The sequence below is a fragment of the Argiope bruennichi genome, chromosome 7 (genome assembly GCF_947563725.1).
Source record: "Argiope bruennichi chromosome 7, qqArgBrue1.1, whole genome shotgun sequence".
Classification (NCBI taxonomy): Eukaryota; Metazoa; Arthropoda; class Arachnida; order Araneae; family Araneidae; genus Argiope; species Argiope bruennichi.
This window is the reverse complement of record NC_079157.1, coordinates 81,699,676-81,718,723: the sequence shown is the minus strand read 5'-3', so window position 1 is coordinate 81,718,723 and position 19,048 is coordinate 81,699,676. Positions and strand designations below refer to the sequence as shown.

The following is a 19,048-nucleotide window of genomic DNA, read 5'->3' as shown; positions in this document are numbered from 1 at the left end:
AATTTACTTAGAAAAAATACTTTATTAATTGGATAAAAATATGATGTGATGAGAAAATAAAAATATCAAGTATAATTATTCAGCTTTGAAATTTCGATTGCATTATCAAATAAGTTTCATAGCTTACATATATCTTATAGCAGCTCTGATGCCCAATTTAATAAGAGAAATTCATTATACTATAATAACTAAGCAAAGCTTGTCAAGCTAATATAAGGATAGTATGATTTTTTAATCAAATTATATTACGTTAAAGAACAGAATACTTGGAAATAATGGAACAGAATACTTGGAAAGAATGGAACAGATACTTGGAAAGAATGGAACAGAATACTTGGAAGAATGTTAAAATTATGAACATTCTTAAGTGCAACACCAAATATGCTTCAAAGCTCACGGATATCTTAAATCAATTCTGCATCTTAATTTATTAGAAGAAATTTATTGTTCTACAATATAAGAGCAAAATCTTTCATGCTAATATAGCGACAACATGTTTCTATATAACAGAAAATAACAATATATTTGGAAGAAGAACTTTTATAGATAGAAGAAGCTTTTATATCATTGATAATTTGAAAATTAAACTTTAACCTTGATTAACTAAGAAATGAAAAAAAAAAATTCTTTTTTTCAAAGAATCTTCCTAAATAGTCAAGGAAGAAAATAAAAGTATGTGGCACAGAAATCGATCTTATTACTAATTGTCGAAAAGCAAAAGTTAAATGTAAACACAACATATACAAATTTAAGTCTACCTTATTCATTGAACATTTTTACAGCTGAACTGAATCAATTGCTTCGCTTAGCAAATGAATGGAGCAGCAATGGAATGGATATTATTAGAAATCACCGCATGTTATAGTTCGTCGTGTCACCAAAGAGGACATTCAGTCAGAGGAAAGATGATATAAAAAGAAACCAAAAAACAGACTTTAAAAAAAGTTCGATTAACCGCAAAAGTAAGCTTAATCGCTGTCGGAGTAATCGGTAAAGACTTAAGATGAATGTACAGTTTCTCTCGAATCACATCAAAACCGTGCCAATCATCCAAAAACTCTCTAAAAGTCCGCAATCCTGCGTATGTGAGAAAACCATATTTTCAGTGGGAAAACCATATTTTCACACTGTATTTTCCGTTTTTGTCTTACAAACTCTTATAGAAAAAAATATATTCAGGATAAAAATGAATTTTTCAAAAAAAAAAAGATTAATATTTTTGTTTTATACAGTATTTTTGTAACATACAAATATGTAATTTATAACCTTCATTTAAATTAAAATCAATAAAAAATATTTTTTCCAAATTTCCATATTTTTAAATTTATTCCTGATTTAACTAAGCGTAAATTGCTTGGAATATCAGAGCAATAAATATTATAGCATTCATTTAAGTCACAACAAATTTTCAAATAAAGATATTTATTATCTCACCAACGCACATTCCATTCTTTTCAAATTTTCCTGATATGCAATCGCAATGCTTTCGCCCATACTGGAAACTACATGAACCATAAGGACCACAATTGCATTCTGAAAATTGACAGAAATTCGGATATATGTAAAAAGTAATAAATATGAAATAATTTCAATATATATAAACATTATTTTTGCTTTAATAATGCAGTTATATCCGGTGGAAAAATATATACGTTACATGCAAAACCTGAAATTTTGGACTCTATATGAATGGGCAATTTTTTTAAGGTAAAATGCGAAAATATTAATATTTAAAAAATTTGTAGGCAATCTATACATCACCGGATAACAAGAAAGCAAAAGCACGAAATGCTCTTTGTTATGTATAACTGTCATTGTCCTTAACATGGTATGAACAAAATATTCCTTACGGTATTCTTTGAGTATGCTTTCGAAATATCATTTATAATGTTTCTGTATAATGCACGTCTTGAAAATAAACACCTTATATACTTCTTCTCATATTTTTCTTAAATAATGTTTGTCATTCTATAGACTGCCGGCATTTTTTGCATTGCTGGTAAAGAAAGAGTATGAATGTGAATTTTGAAATCTATAGTTAAAATGGCGAAAATGTGAAGCAGAAATTGAAATAGGGCGATCAACGCATTATTTGCTCTTCAGGGACTGCAATTATAGTAAATCGCAAAAAGAATTAAAATATTTTGAAAACTGAAGATAATAATACCATACATTTTTAAGCAACTTTCCAATCCTTCGCTCGCAAACTAAGAACGCAAGGAATAATCAATAAAAGAAAGCATAAATGGTTATCTCAAGACTTCACAGATGACAATAAGTGTTATTACAAAGTACCCAGAATATTATTGCAAATATTATCTGTTTAGGAATACTTATTTATTTAAGATAATAACGAAAACTGCAGCTCTATGTATACTTGGCTAATTTAAATAAAATTTATTCCTGATTCAAAAAACACCAATACCATCGCAGTGTTCATGATTTTCAGCATATCCGTGAGAACAATTGCATATTTTATTCCCCTTCCAGTCAAAGTAACAGGAATTTGAATTTTCACCGCAATAACAATCTGAAAAATAAAAGAGAACCTGGTTAATTTATGTAACTTTCAAAGTTAAAGAAACATTTTTATATTATTTTATATAGTTTTTTTTCCTATTTTATATAAAACATTTAATATGAGGCATAACTATTATTAAACGAGCTGCACCAAAAGCTATCTGAATACTATCTAAGTCTCTGATTAACACTGGAATATTTCTTGTTTATTTACGGTATGTGACTACGTTAAAAAGTCTGTTTTTTTGCGAAAATATGATTATTTTATTTATTACTACTCCGAAATTATTTTTATTTAATATTCTTAATGTTTGAACAAGTTTCTCTATAAAACCGTTGGAGTTTTATTTGGAATTTTTGAGAAATTGTACTGGTATTTGCATTTATATATGACTATTTTACATTTTTAAATGTTATTTTCTCAAATTTTAAATTTTGATAAGAATTATCTTACAGAAAACCTCATAAATTAAAATATAAAGCATATTTTTGTTTCAAATTTGATGTAACAATTTCTCAATATGTTCTACAGCTCCTGAACTAGAGAATAAGTAATTTATTCATTTAGAAAGATTTTGCAGTTGTTTTAGTGCTTCAAAAGAAATATTTCGAATGTGAAAAAAATTAAAAATGTCTTGTTATTTATCAGTCAAACACCGATATTTAAAAAGTGAACAGAAATACACATTATTTTTTTGTTCAGATACTAAATATATTTCTCGAACTATATACAAAATTCTAAACAAATAGTTTGACAAGTATTTAAACTAGAAGATTTTGCTTTATATCTCTTTTTAGCCGAAAATATACATTTTCCAATTCTTTAGAGTAGAATTTGTTACTTAACATGCATATTTTAGTTTCATAGATGTTTTTAAAATACATTTTGAACCAATATTTAAAAAATAAATATTTTCGAAGGATTTTCAAAAAATTCCCCCCGAAACGTCATCATATACCTTGAATTTATTAAAACATTGTCATCTGTATTTTGAGTAATTTATAGAAAACTCTACTATTATACTCTGTAGCAAGCAGTTGAACAAGCGAGCTTACAAGTCTATTTGCAACATCTAAAACAAATGATTTCCATCTTATATTTTTAAAATTATTTTCTGCGTAGCTGGTTGCATAGTAGGAATGTTTATAAACTAATATATCTTTGTCTGAGATGAATGCAATCCATAATTTCTTATTTGACCAGTCTATGTAGTCTTACTGCATTGACGTTTGCAGAATACTATGAAAATGAAAGTAAACTAAACTTCAATGAAAATGAAAAAATACTGATAAGACCTCACCTAAGATCCCTATATAACTTAAAAGAATACCAGCATAAAGACATTTATATCAGTGAGCATATCCCAATGAAAGATCTGGCATTCGCTATTGACAAATTGGATTCCAGCCGAACAAATGGCAGCAGCTTAATCTTCCTTCGGTCGCAAGACTTCGGAGAAAATGCGAAAAAAGTGCTTTTAGAAATATTTGATCTTTCTTGGATTTCAGGTAAATTACCAAAAATCCGGAAAAACTCCACTGATAAACCAATTCAAAAATCAAACAAAATAGCATCAAAGTATAACAATACAGACCTACTTCACTTACTGGCATTCTATGCAAAATTATGGAACTTACAACCCACCGCAGAGTTATGAACTGGCTCATGGAAAACAATAAGCTTCATTACTATCAAAATCCATATCGAGCCCATCACAGCATCAGTTAATTCTATCTGAATCAGTCAATAATAGACAATTTTGAAGAAAGACCTCATCGTAAATTATTACCAATTTTTTTAGATCTTTGAACTGTGTTTAACCCAGTATGTCATCAGAAACTGATCCACATTATCCATGGCACCGAATTCAAAGTCAATGCGCTAATAAGGATAAATTATTTTCTTACAGACAAAATATTCTCTGTAAAGTTGATGTAGTGTTCTCTGAATCACACAGGTTGTGGGCAAGAGTAATATATGGCTCAATCTCAGGTCCCCTTCTATTTGGACATTCTATTTCTATATGGACACCAGTTATCACCATATTCAACCTGACAAGAAAGCCCCATTGATGTTTGGTATTCACATAGAGGCACTGAAGTGTCGGAGGAGGCTTTTAACACAACTCTTAAGAAGCAGTTCTTGGGTAGAGGACCACAAATTGGCCATAGATTAAGACAGGAAAATTTACCGCATCGTTTCGACGAATAAAAGGCAATGTAGCACTTTCAACGTAAACACTCGATCAAGGATTCTCAGATAAAGAAGGTGGACCTTCCTAAATATTCCGGTATTTAGATCCTGAATCTCGATTTATAAAGCCTTCTGAATATACTGCCAATAAACCTCAAGGCAAATTAAATATTCTTAAAACATTATATGGCCTCATATTGCACATACATGTGAATTGCACCAATATGGGCCATATATACGAAAAATATGTGGTCCATATTGCACCAAAGCATACTGAAGTCCAAAGTCTTAAAAGCAAGTACTATTTGAATATGCTAGAACTTGAATATATCTCCCGAATTTCAATCCGTCTTCAACTTCTGACAAGCTAAAATTGGATTCCGTGAAACATAGAGCTTCAAAAATTATAACTGGTACAGTTTCTTCACACAACAATAAAAAAGCGGAACAAGAATAGGAATGCCTCTTTAGACATCAGGCATGATCTCACCAATATCAAGTTCCCGAACAAGTTCCAGTTTATGAATACATCTCCTCTATGGTTTTCAATGATTAAAAAAGGTTCCCTTAGACTCAAAACATCCGCGGTTCTCCAGCTTGACAGAGATATAAGTACAAATCCCAGATTTAACATTATTCCCTAAATTTATTTCTAGAGCCTCTCTTTCCAAGAAAACCACAGAAGAAAAAGTTTTGCTTGAACTTGTTGCAACCCAGCTAAAAAAAACACCCTTAAGGCACTTAAACAAAATGGCCTTGATGCAATAGAAAAACTCAAGCATGGTAAACTGTATCGCCTATATTGAAATATCATCATTTCAATTCAGAATATCAAATTATGCCTTTAATGTACTGTTATAATTTACAACACATTATATTCTTCTATACATATTTGAGCCTTAAAGTTTGTAAAAACAAATAGGAGAGAAAATACCATACTAATAATAATTACTTAAATTCTTTAATTTCTACCTCTGAGGAATACAGTAATTGTAAGAGAATTTCAATGAAAACACTGCAATTACTTTTCTGGTTGTAAACAATACCCCCCAAAAAATAATTCTATTGACAGGATAATTTTAATTTAAAGCTATTGAAATATACAAACTCTAAAAAAATATACAGAAATCTATGGTTCATATTTAGAAAATTTTCGAATGAAAACAAAAACGAAATTTAACTGAAGACGGTTCAGACATATCTAGTACAACAGAAACAAGTCATTTACTTTTAAATTCACTCGAATCACTAATCCGATTATTCTAAGCCCAGGGGCTTTAAATATATGATAATTTAATATTGGAAAAGTTTATACATTCTCAGATCATTAAAATATCATTATCTAAAAATAGAGGATTGAAAGCAAATTTCAGAGAATGTTATAATATTATAAATAAACTGATGTCAAATATGTTAATTCTGAGAAAAGAGCATGAGAATAACATGATTAATCATTACAAGGAAATATCCTTTCATGTTAGTGTTCTGAACAATCTTTAAATTATATATATTTCAGCTCTTATGCATCCGGTACAGAAAGAAAATAAACTCACTAATATTCTAGAAGTCTTTTATTTTAAATTTTATTTCAAATTTATTCTGAAACAAGAAATGTATGATGATAATAATTTTCTGCAGCTCTGAACAATATAAATGCTTTTAGAAAATATAAAGAAATATAACTTACCAAAGCATGTTTTAACGCCATATACCTCGAATTCAGTTTTACCGGAAGGACATCTACAATCAGCAGCTTTTTGATCATTTACGAAGCACTCTTGTGTTGGTGTGCAATTGCATTCTTTGGAGAAGTAAAAAATAATATCATTAATGAAAGGAAAAACAGTTGCGCCTTCATTGCTCAAAAGAATAATTTGGAATTCTTTATTTGATTAGTAATTTAAAGCGGATTTTTTAAAGTATAAATGTCAAGAAATAGAATTCTCATTTGCAAATTTTCTTCAAATTCGTAAATGAGCTTTTCGCTTTATCATATCAGAACCTACTAAAACATGTTTCTCTTTCAGAATAATTTCCAATAATTCGAAGATTACCCTTTATAGCTCCTGTATTTCTGATTACTTTTACCGTTGCCTGCTGTGAAGAAAAACCAGGGAGATAGTTATAATTTGGTGAGAAATTTTTTCTATTTAATTTTTAAATTTGATTGTCTTTAACTAAACGAATGAGCATGGTGTCAGCAAACCTAAAATTTGATCTTAGAGTACGTGATCAATTAATTTTTTGATAAAAATATCGTACACGGTAATAACATCAGAACGATTTGAACTAAAATTCAAAAGATTTTTTTAGTACCATTGAAAACTAGCATTTTTACTTTTGTGAGAACTACACTTATAAATGTCTGTTCTAGAATAAACTCGGAATATCAAATTATACATATAATATCCTTTATTATGTTCTTATCGATCCATTTGAACCTCAAAGTTTGTAAAAATCATTAGAAGGGAAAATATAACACTTATAATTGCTATATAAATTACCATGAATTCTTTCTCTAAAGAATACTACAATTACAAGAAAAAATGAATGAAAAATACTTGTTTTTTTCTGAATGAACACTTTAGTTCAAAATATTTTTATATGCAGAATGCTTTTAATCTAACTCATTTGAATTATACGAGGTTTCAACAGGAATTGGAAAATAAACCATATATTGAATTGCATGGTTATTAATTAGAAAAATTTCGAATGAAGACGAAAATGAAATTTATCAGAAGATATTTAAGAAATTTCAAGTACAATAGAAAAAGCCATATGCTTTTATATTCATTCGAATCACTAATCAAATAATTCTGCGGTCATGCGCTTAAAATATATAATATTTTAATATTGGAAATTTTTTTTCAATAATGAAACTCTTAAAAAAGTATTTCATTTTATAATTTCTGAGTCATTTCTGAACAATCCTTCTCTTTCAGAATGATTGCCCAAAATTCAGTGAATATATATATATATATATATATATATATATATATATATATATATATATATATATATATATATATATATATATATATATATATATATATATATATATATATATATATATATATATATTGCATTTGCCTGCTGTGTAGGTAAATATGTCTTTCTCACTAGAGGAAAGGCATTAGCATGGCATTCACCATCCACTCCATATATATAAAAAAAAATAACACTAAAATTCTAGGAGTATTTTATTTTAAATTTCATTCGAAAATACTTAGTATAAGTAATTTATGCATACAATTATTATAAAATATTAATATCCCTATATTTCCGCTAAGTTGTATAATAAAAAGACTAAAAATATATGTACTTCTTACCAACACATGTTTTAACGCCATCCACGCTAATTTCAGTTTTACCAGACAGACACCTACAATCTGCTTCTTTGAGCTCATTTAGGAAGCACTCTTGTGTTTCAGCACAATTGCATTCTGTAGGGAAAGAAGGACAAATGAGAAGTATTTCATTTTGTAATTTCTGAGTCATTTGTGAACACTCTTTCTATTTTAGAATGATTTGCAGAAATTCATTGAATATCCTAAAGTTCACTTGTATTTATCCTTTTTTCTTCTTCTTTTATTTGCATTCGAATGCTGTGTAAGTAAATCAGTGAAAAGATTACAATTTCTAAAAAAATTTTCTTTCCCGAAATTAATTGTCTTTCTAACTAGAGGAATCGCATTAGCATGGCATTCACCATCCACTCCATATATATATAAAAAGTAACAATAAAATTCTGGGAGTCTTTTATTTTAAATTTCATTCCAAAATACTTAGTGTAAATAATTTATGAATATAATAATTATAAAATATTATTATCCCTATCTTTCCGCTAAGCTGTATAATATAAAGACTAAAAATATATGTACTTCTTACCAACACATGTTTTAACGCCATCCACGCTAAATTCAGTTTTACCAGACAGACACCTACAATCTGCTTCTTTGTGCTCATTTAGGAAGCACTCTTGTGATTCAGCACAATTGCATTCTGTAGGGAAAGAAGGGCAAATGAGAAGTATTTCATTTTGTAATTTCTGAGTCATTTGTGAACAATCTTTCTCTTTCAGAATAATTTCCAGAAATTCAAATAATATCCTAAAATTCTCTTATGTTTATCCTTTTTTTTGCATTCGACAGCTGTGTAAGTAAATCAGTGAAAAGATTAATATTTCGAAAAAAAAATTTCTTTGCCGAAATAAATTGTCTTTCTAACTAGAGGAATCTCATTAGCATGGCATTCGCCATCCACTCCATATATAAAAAAGAATAACACTGAAATTCTGGGAGACTTTTATTTTAAATTTCTTTCCAAAATACTTAGTATAAGTAATTTATGAATATAATAATTATAAAATATTATTATCTCTATATTTCCGCTAAGCTGTATAATATAAAGACTAAAAATATATGTACTTCTTACCAACACATGTTTTAACGCCATCCACGCTAAATTCAGTTCTACCAGACAGACACCTACAATCTGCTTCTTTGAGCTCATTTAGGAAGCACTCTTGTGATTCAACACAATTGCATTCTGTAGGGAAAGAAGGGCAAATAAGAAGTATTACATTTTGTAATTTCTGAGTCATTAGTGAACACTCTTTCTCTTTCAGAATGATTTGCAGAAATTCATTGAATATCCTAAAGTTCTCTTATATTTATCCTTTTTTTTTGCATTAGACTGCTGTGTAAGTAAATCAGTGAAAAGATTACAATTTCGAAAAAAAATTTTCTTTGCCGAAATAAATTGTCTTTCTAACTAGAGGAATCTCATTAGCATGGCATTCACCATCCACTCCATATATATAAAAAAATAACACTAAAATTCTGGGAGTCTTTTATTTTAAATTTCATTCCAAAATACTTAGTGTAAATAATTTATGAATATAATAATTATAAAATATTATTATCCCTATATTTCCGCTAAGCTGTATAATATAAAGACTAAAAATATATGTACTTCTTACCAACACATGTTTTAACGCCATCCACGCTAAATTCAGTTTTACCAGACAGACACCTACAATCTGCTTCTTTGTGCTCATTTAGGAAGCACTCTTGTGATTCAGCACAATTGCATTCTGTAGGGAAAGAAGGGCAAATGAGAAGTATTTCATTTTGTAATTTCTGAGTCATTTGTGAAAAGTCTTTCTATATCAGAATGATTTGCAGAAATTCATTGAATATCCTAGAGTTCTCTTATATTTCCCTTTTTTCTTCTTCTTTTATTTGCATTCGACTGCTGTGTAAGTAAATCAGTGAAAAGATTACAATTTCGAAAAAAAATTTTCTTTCCCGAAATTAATTGTCTTTCTAACTAGAGGAATGGCATTAGCATGGCATTCGCCATCCACTCCATATATAAAAAAATAACACAAAAATTCTGGGAGACTTTGATTTTAAAATTCATTTCAAAATACTTAGTATAAGTAATTTATGAATATAATAATTATAAAATATTAATATCCCTATATTTCCGCTAAGCTGTATAATATAAAGACTAAAAATATAAGTACTTCTAACCAACACATGTTTTAACGCCATCCACGCTAAATTGAGTTTTACCAGACAGACACCTACAATCTGCTTCTTTGTGCTCATTTAGGAAGCACTCTTGTGATTCAGCACAATTGCATTCTGTAGGGAAAGAAGGGCAAATGAGAAGTATTTCATTTTGTAATTTCTGAGTCATTTGTGAACAGTCTTTCTATTTCAGAATGATTTGCAGAAATTCATTGAATATCCTAGAGTTCTCTTATATTTCTCTTTTTTTTTTCTTCTTTTATTTGCATTCGACTGCTGTGTAAGTAATACAGTGAAAAGATTACAATTTCGAAAAAAATTTTTCTTTCCCGTAATTAATTGTCTTTCTAACTAGAGGAATGGCATTAGCATGGCATTCGCCATCCACTCCAAATATAAAAAAAATAACACTAAAATTCTGTTAGACTTTTATTTTAAAATTCATTCCAAAATACTTAGTATAAGTAATTTATGAATATAATAATTATAAAATATTAATATCCCTATATTTCCGCTAAGCTGTATAATATAAAGACTAAAAATATAAGTACTTCTAACCAACACATGTTTTAACGCCATCCAGGCTAAATTCAGTTTTACCAGACAGACACCTACAATCTGCTTCTTTGTGCTCATTTAGGAAGCACTCTTGTGATTCAGCACAATTGCATTCTGTAGGGAAACAAGGGCAAATGAGAAGTATTTCATTTTGTAATTTCTGAGTCATTTGTGAACAGTCTTTCTCTTTCAGAATGATTTGCAGAAATTCATTGAATATCCTAAAGTTCACTTATATTTATCCTTTTCTCTTCTTCTTTTATTTGCATTCGACTGCTGTGTAAGTAAATCAGTGAAAAGATTACAATTTCTAAAAAAAATTTCTTTCCCGAAATTAATTGTTTTTCTAACTAGAGGAATGGCATTAGCATAGCATTCGCCATCCACTCCAAAAATAAAAAAAATAACACTAAAATTCGGGGAGACTTTTATTTTAAAATTCATTCCAAAATACTTAGTATAAGTAATTTATGAATATAATAATTATAAAATATTAATATCCCTATATTTCCGCTAAGCTGTATAATATAAAGTCTAAAAATATAAGTACTTCTAACCAACACATGTTTTAACGCCATCCACGCTAAATTCAGTTTTACCAGACAGACACCTACAGTCTGCTTCTTTGTGCTCATTTAGGAAGCACTCTTGTGTTTCAGCACAATTGCATTCTGTAGGGAAAGAAGGGCAAATGAGAAGTATTTCATTTTGTAATTTCTGAGTCATTTGTGAACATCTTTCTCTTTCAGAATAATTTCCAGAAATTCAAATATATACAAAAATTCTCTTATGTTTATCCTTTTTTTTTCATTCGACAGCTGTGTAAGTAAATCAGTGAAAAGATTACAATTTCGAAAAAAAATTTTCTTCCCCGAAATTAATTGTCTTTCTAACTAGAGGAATCGAATTAGCATGGCATTCACCATCCACTCCATATATATAAAAAAATAACACTAAAATTCTGGGAGTCTTTTATTTTAAATTTCATTCCAAAATACTTAGTGTAAATAATTTATGATAATAATAATTATAAAATATTATTATCCCTATATTTCCGCTAAGCTGTATAATATAAAGACTAAAAATATATGTACTTCTTACCAACACATGTTTTAACGCCATCCACCCTAAATTCAGTTTTACCAGACAGACACCTACAATCTGCTTCTTTGTGCTCATTTAGGAAGCACTCTTGTGATTCAGCACAATTGCATTCTGTAGGGAAAGAAGGGCAAATGAGAAGTATTTCATTTTGTAATTTCTGAGTCATTTGTGAACAGTCTTTCTATTTCAGAATGATTTGCAGAAATTCATTGAATATCCTAGAGTTCTCTTATATTTACTTTTTTTTTCTTCTTTTATTTGCATTCGACTGCTGTGTAAGTAAATCAGTGAAAAGATTACAATTTCGAAAAAAAATTTTCTTTCCCGTAATTAATTGTCTTTCTAACTAGAGGAATGGCATTAGCATGGCATTCGCCATCCACTCCAAATATAAAAAAAATAACACTAAAATTCTGGGAGACTTTTATTTTAAAATTCATTCCAAAATACTTAGTATAAGTAATTTATGAATATAATAATTATAAAATATTAATATCCCTATATTTCCGCTAAGCTGTATAATATAAAGACTAAAAATATAAGTACTTCTAACCAACACATGTTTTAACGCCATCCAGGCTAAATTCAGTTTTACCAGACAGACACCTACAGTCTGCTTCTTTGTGCTCATTTAGGAAGCACTCTTGTGTTTCAGCACAATTGCATTCTGAAGGGAAAGAAGGGCAAATGAGAAATATTTCATTTTGTAATTTCTGAGTCATTTGTGAACAGTCTTTCTATTTTAGAATGATTTGCAGAAATTCATTGAATATCCTAAAGTTTACTTATATTTATCCTTTTTTCTTCTTCTTTTATTTGCATTCGACTGCTGTGTAAGAAAATCAGTGAAAAGATTACAATTTCTAAAAAAATTTTCTTTCCCGAAATTAATTGTCTCTCTAACTAGAGGAATCGCATTAGCATGGCATTCACCATCCACTCCATATATATAAAAAAAATAACATTAAAATTCTGGGAGTCTTTTATTTTAAATTTCATTCCAAAATACTTAGTGTAAATAATTTATGATAATAATAATTATAAAATATTATTATCCCTATATTTCCGCTAAGCTGTATAATATAAAGACTAAAAATATATGTACTTCTTACCAACACATGTTTTAACGCCATCCACGCTAAATTCAGTTTTACCAGACAGACACCTACAATCTGCTTCTTTGTGCTCATTTAGGAAGCACTCTTGTGATTCAGCACAATTGCATTCTGTAGGGAAAGAAGGGCAAATGAGAAGTATTTCATTTTGTAATTTCTGAGTCATTTGTGAACAGTCTTTCTATTTTAGAATGATTTCCAGAAATTCATTGAATATCCTAAAGTTCACTTATATTTATCCTTTTTTCTTCTTCTTTTATTTGCATTCGATGGCTGTGTAAGTAAATCAGTGAAAAGATTACAATTTCTAAAAAAAATTTCTTTCCAGAAATTAATTGTCTTTCTAACTAGAGGAATCGCATTAGCATGGCATTCACCATCCACTCCATATATAAAAAAAAATAACACTAAAATTCTGTTAGACTTTTATTTTAAAATTCATTCCAAAATACTTAGTATAAGTAATTTATGAATATAATAATTATAAAATATTAATATCCCTATATTTCCGCTAAGCTGTATAATATAAAGACTAAAAATATAAGTACTTCTAACCAACACATGTTTTAACGCCATCCAGGCTAAATTCAGTTTTACCAGACAGACACCTACAGTCTGCTTCTTTGTGCTCATTTAGGAAGCACTCTTGTGTTTCAGCACAATTGCATTCTGTAGGGAAAGAAGGGCAAATGAGAAGTATTTCATTTTGTAATTTCTGAGTCATTTGTGAACAGTCTTTCTATTTTAGAATGATTTGCAGAAATTCATTGAATATCCTAAAGTTTACTTATATTTATCCTTTTTTCTTCTTCTTTTATTTGCATTCGACTGCTGTGTAAGAAAATCAGTGAAAAGATTACAATTTCGAAAAAAAGTTTCTTTCCCGAAATTAATTGTCTCTCTAACTAGAGGAATCGCATTAGCATGGCATTCACCATCCACTCCATATATATAAAAAAAATAACACTAAAATTCTGGGAGTCTTTTATTTTAAATTTCATTCCAAAATACTTAGTGTAAATAATTTATGATAATAATAATTATAAAATATTATTATCCCTATATTTCCGCTAAGCTGTATAATATAAAGACTAAAAATATATGTACTTCTTACCAACACATGTTTTAACGCCATCCACGCTAAATTCAGTTTTACCAGACAGACACCTACAATCTGCTTCGTTGTGCTCATTTAGGAAGCACTCTTGTGATTCAGCACAATTGCATTCTGTAGGGAAACAAGGGCAAATGAGAAGTATTTCATTTTGTAATTTCTGAGTCATTTGTGAACAGTCTTTCTCTTTCAGAATGATTTGCAGAAATTCATTGAATATCCTAAAGTTCACTTATATTTATCCTTTTCTCTTCTTCTTTTATTTGCATTCGACTGCTGTGTAAGTAAATCAGTGAAAAGATTACAATTTCTAAAAAAAATTTCTTTCCCGAAATTAATTGTCTTTCTAACTAGAGGAATGGCATTAGCATAGCATTCGCCATCCACTCCAAAAATAAAAAAAATAACACTAAAATTCGGGGAGACTTTTATTTTAAAATTCTTTCCAAAATACTTAGTATAAGTAATTTATGAATATAATAATTATAAAATATTAATATCCCTATATTTCCGCTAAGCTGTATAATATAAAGTCTAAAAATATAAGTACTTCTAACCAACACATGTTTTAACGCCATCCACGCTAAATTCAGTTTTACCAGACAGACACCTACAGTCTGCTTCTTTGTGCTCATTTAGGAAGCACTCTTGTGTTTCAGCACAATTGCATTCTGTAGGGAAAGAAGGGCAAATGAGAAGTATTTCATTTTGTAATTTCTGAGTCATTTGTGAACATCTTTCTCTTTCAGAATAATTTCCAGAAATTCAAATATATACAAAAATTCTCTTATGTTTATCCTTTTTTTTTCATTCGACAGCTGTGTAAGTAAATCAGTGAAAAGATTACAATTTCGAAAAAAAATTTTCTTCCCCGAAATTAATTGTCTTTCTAACTAGAGGAATCGAATTAGCATGGCATTCACCATCCACTCCATATATATATAAAAAATAACACTAAAATTCTGGGAGTCTTTTATTTTAAATTTCATTCCAAAATACTTAGTGTAAATAATTTATGAATATAATAATTATAAAATATTATTATCCCTATATTTCCGCTAAGCTGTATAATATAAAGACTAAAAATATATGTACTTCTTACCAACACATGTTTTAACGCCATCCACGCTAAATTCAGTTTTACCAGACAGACACCTACAATCTGCTTCTTTGTGCTCATTTAGGAAGCACTCTTGTGATTTAGCACAATTGCATTCTGTAGGGAAAGAAGGGCAAATGAGAAGTATTTCATTTTGTAATTTCTGAGTCATTTGTGAACACTGTTTCTCTTTCAGAATGATTTGCAGAAATTCATTGAATATCCTAGAGTTCTCTTATATTTCCATTTTTTTTCTTCTTTTATTTGCATTCGACTGCTGTGTAAGTAAATCAGTGAAAAGATTACAATTTCGAAAAAAAATTTTCTTTCCCGTAATTAATTGTCTTTCTAACTAGAGGAATGGCATTAGCATGGCATTCGCCATCCACTCCAAATATAAAAAAAATAACACTAAAATTCTGGGAGACTTTTATTTTAAAATTCATTCCAAAATACTTAGTATAAGTAATTTATGAATATAATAATTATAAAATATTAATATCCCTATATTTCCGCTAAGCTGTATAATATAAAGACTAAAAATATAAGTACTTCTAACCAACACATGTTTTAACGCCATCCACGCTAAATTCAGTTTTACCAGACAGACACCTACAGTCTGCTTCTTTGTGCTCATTTAGGAAGCACTCTTGTGTTTCAGCACAATTGCATTCTGAAGGGAAAGAAGGGCAAATGAGAAATATTTCATTTTGTAATTTCTGAGTCATTTGTGAACAGTCTTTCTATTTTAGAATGATTTGCAGAAATTCATTGAATATCCTAAAGTTCACTTATATTTATCCTTTTCTCTTCTTCTTTTATTTGCATTCGACTGCTGTGTAAGTAAATCAGTGAAAAGATTACAATTTCTAAAAAAAATTTCTTTCCCGAAATTAATTGTCTTTCTAACTAGAGGAATGGCATTAGCATAGCATTCGCCATCCACTCCAAAAATAAAAAAAATAACACTAAAATTCGGGGAGACTTTTATTTTAAAATTCATTCCAAAATACTTAGTATAAGTAATTTATGAATATAATAATTATAAAATATTAATATCCCTATATTTCCGCTAAGCTGTATAATATAAAGTCTAAAAATATAAGTACTTCTAACCAACACATGTTTTAACGCCATCCACGCTAAATTCAGTTTTACCAGACAGACACCTACAGTCTGCTTCTTTGTGCTCATTTAGGAAGCACTCTTGTGTTTCAGCACAATTGCATTCTGTAGGGAAAGAAGGGCAAATGAGAAGTATTTCATTTTGTAATTTCTGAGTCATTTGTGAACATCTTTCTCTTTCAGAATAATTTCCAGAAATTCAAATATATACAAAAATTCTCTTATGTTTATCCTTTTTTTTTCATTCGACAGCTGTGTAAGTAAATCAGTGAAAAGATTACAATTTCGAAAAAAAATTTTCTTCCCCGAAATTAATTGTCTTTCTAACTAGAGGAATCGAATTAGCATGGCATTCACCATCCACTCCATATATATATAAAAAATAACACTAAAATTCTGGGAGTCTTTTATTTTAAATTTCATTCCAAAATACTTAGTGTAAATAATTTATGAATATAATAATTATAAAATATTATTATCCCTATATTTCCGCTAAGCTGTATAATATAAAGACTAAAAATATATGTACTTCTTACCAACACATGTTTTAACGCCATCCACGCTAAATTCAGTTTTACCAGACAGACACCTACAATCTGCTTCTTTGTGCTCATTTAGGAAGCACTCTTGTGATTTAGCACAATTGCATTCTGTAGGGAAAGAAGGGCAAATGAGAAGTATTTCATTTTGTAATTTCTGAGTCATTTGTGAACACTGTTTCTCTTTCAGAATGATTTGCAGAAATTCATTGAATATCCTAGAGTTCTCTTATATTTCCATTTTTTTTCTTCTTTTATTTGCATTCGACTGCTGTGTAAGTAAATCAGTGAAAAGATTACAATTTCGAAAAAAAATTTTCTTTCCCGTAATTAATTGTCTTTCTAACTAGAGGAATGGCATTAGCATGGCATTCGCCATCCACTCCAAATATAAAAAAAATAACACTAAAATTCTGGGAGACTTTTATTTTAAAATTCATTCCAAAATACTTAGTATAAGTAATTTATGAATATAATAATTATAAAATATTAATATCCCTATATTTCCGCTAAGCTGTATAATATAAAGACTAAAAATATAAGTACTTCTAACCAACACATGTTTTAACGCCATCCACGCTAAATTCAGTTTTACCAGACAGACACCTACAGTCTGCTTCTTTGTGCTCATTTAGGAAGCACTCTTGTGTTTCAGCACAATTGCATTCTGAAGGGAAAGAAGGGCAAATGAGAAATATTTCATTTTGTAATTTCTGAGTCATTTGTGAACAGTCTTTCTATTTTAGAATGATTTGCAGAAATTCATTGAATATCCTAAAGTTTACTTATATTTATCCTTTTTTCTTCTTCTTTTATTTGCATTCGACTGCTGTGTAAGAAAATCAGTGAAAAGATTACAATTTCTAAAAAAATTTTCTTTCCCGAAATTAATTGTCTCTCTAACTAGAGGAATCGCATTAGCATGGCATTCACCATCCACTCCATATATATAAAAAAAATAACATTAAATTTCTGGGAGTCTTTTATTTTAAATTTCATTCCAAAATACTTAGTGTAAATAATTTATGATAATAATAATTATAAAATATTATTATCCCTATATTTCCGCTAAGCTGTATAATATAAAGACTAAAAATATATGTACTTCTTACCAACACATATTTTAACGCCATCCACGCTAAATTCAGTTTTACCAGACAGACACCTACAATCTGCTTCTTTGTGCTCATTTAGGAAGCACTCTTGTGATTCAGCACAATTGCATTCTGTAGGGAAAGAAGGGCAAATGAGAAGTATTTCATTTTGTAATTTCTGAGTCATTTGTGAACAGTCTTTCTATTTTAGAATGATTTCCAGAAATTCATTGAATATCCTAAAGTTCACTTATATTTATCCTTTTTTCTTCTTCTTTTATTTGCATTCGATGGCTGTGTAAGTAAATCAGTGAAAAGATTACAATTTCTAAAAAAAATTTCTTTCCCGAAATTAATTGTCTTTCTAACTAGAGGAATCGCATTAGCATGGCATTCACCATCCACTCCATATATAAAAAAAAATAACACTAAAATTCTGGGAGTCTTTTATTTTAAATTTCATTCCAAAATACTTAGTGTAAATAATTTATGTATATAATAATTATAAAATATTATTATCCCTATATTTCCGCTAAGCTGTATAATATAAAGACTAAAAATATATGTACTTCTTACCAACACATGTTTTAACGCCATCCACGCTAAATTCAGTTTTACCAGACAGACACCTACAATCTGCTTCTTTGTGCTCATTTAGGAAGCACTCTTGTGATTCAGCACAATTGCATTCTGTAGGGAAAGAAGGGCAAATGAGAAGTATTTCATTTTGTAATTTCTGAGTCATTTGTGAACAGTCTTTCTATTATAGAATGATTTGCAGAAATTCATTGAATATGCTAGAGTTCTCTTATATTTCTATTTTTTTTTTTTTTTGGTTTGCATTCGACTGCTTTGTAACTAAATCAGTGAAAATATTACAATTTCGAAAAAAAAAATTTCTTTGCCGAAATGAATTGTCTTTCTAACTTGAGGAATTTCATTAGCATGGCATTCGCCATCCACTCCATATATAAAAAAGAATAACACTGAAATTCTGGGAGACTTTTATTTTAAATTTCATTCCAAAATACTTAGTATAAGTAATTTAT

The 19,048-nt window shown here is 29.0% G+C and overlaps 1 protein-coding gene across 1 annotated transcript in view; it reads right to left on the bottom strand.

The window, feature by feature from the left end:
- The window catches only part of LOC129975447 (neurogenic locus notch homolog protein 1-like), a 68,164-nt gene that overhangs the window by 19,535 nt on the left and 29,581 nt on the right, over nt 1–19,048 (bottom strand). The window contains exons 14-30 of the mRNA XM_056088510.1: nt 18,576–18,689; nt 18,018–18,131; nt 16,903–17,016; nt 16,358–16,471; nt 15,245–15,358; nt 14,143–14,256; nt 13,584–13,697; nt 13,026–13,139; nt 11,911–12,024; nt 10,810–10,923; nt 9,696–9,809; nt 9,149–9,262; nt 8,603–8,716; nt 8,044–8,157; nt 6,402–6,515; nt 2,426–2,530; nt 1,435–1,533 (exon numbers count right to left, since the gene is read on the bottom strand). Of these exons, the coding sequence (XP_055944485.1) occupies nt 1,435–1,533; nt 2,426–2,530; nt 6,402–6,515; nt 8,044–8,157; nt 8,603–8,716; nt 9,149–9,262; nt 9,696–9,809; nt 10,810–10,923; nt 11,911–12,024; nt 13,026–13,139; nt 13,584–13,697; nt 14,143–14,256; nt 15,245–15,358; nt 16,358–16,471; nt 16,903–17,016; nt 18,018–18,131; nt 18,576–18,689 (1,914 nt within the window). The remainder of the gene's footprint in view (nt 1–1,434; nt 1,534–2,425; nt 2,531–6,401; nt 6,516–8,043; nt 8,158–8,602; nt 8,717–9,148; nt 9,263–9,695; nt 9,810–10,809; nt 10,924–11,910; nt 12,025–13,025; nt 13,140–13,583; nt 13,698–14,142; nt 14,257–15,244; nt 15,359–16,357; nt 16,472–16,902; nt 17,017–18,017; nt 18,132–18,575; nt 18,690–19,048) is intronic.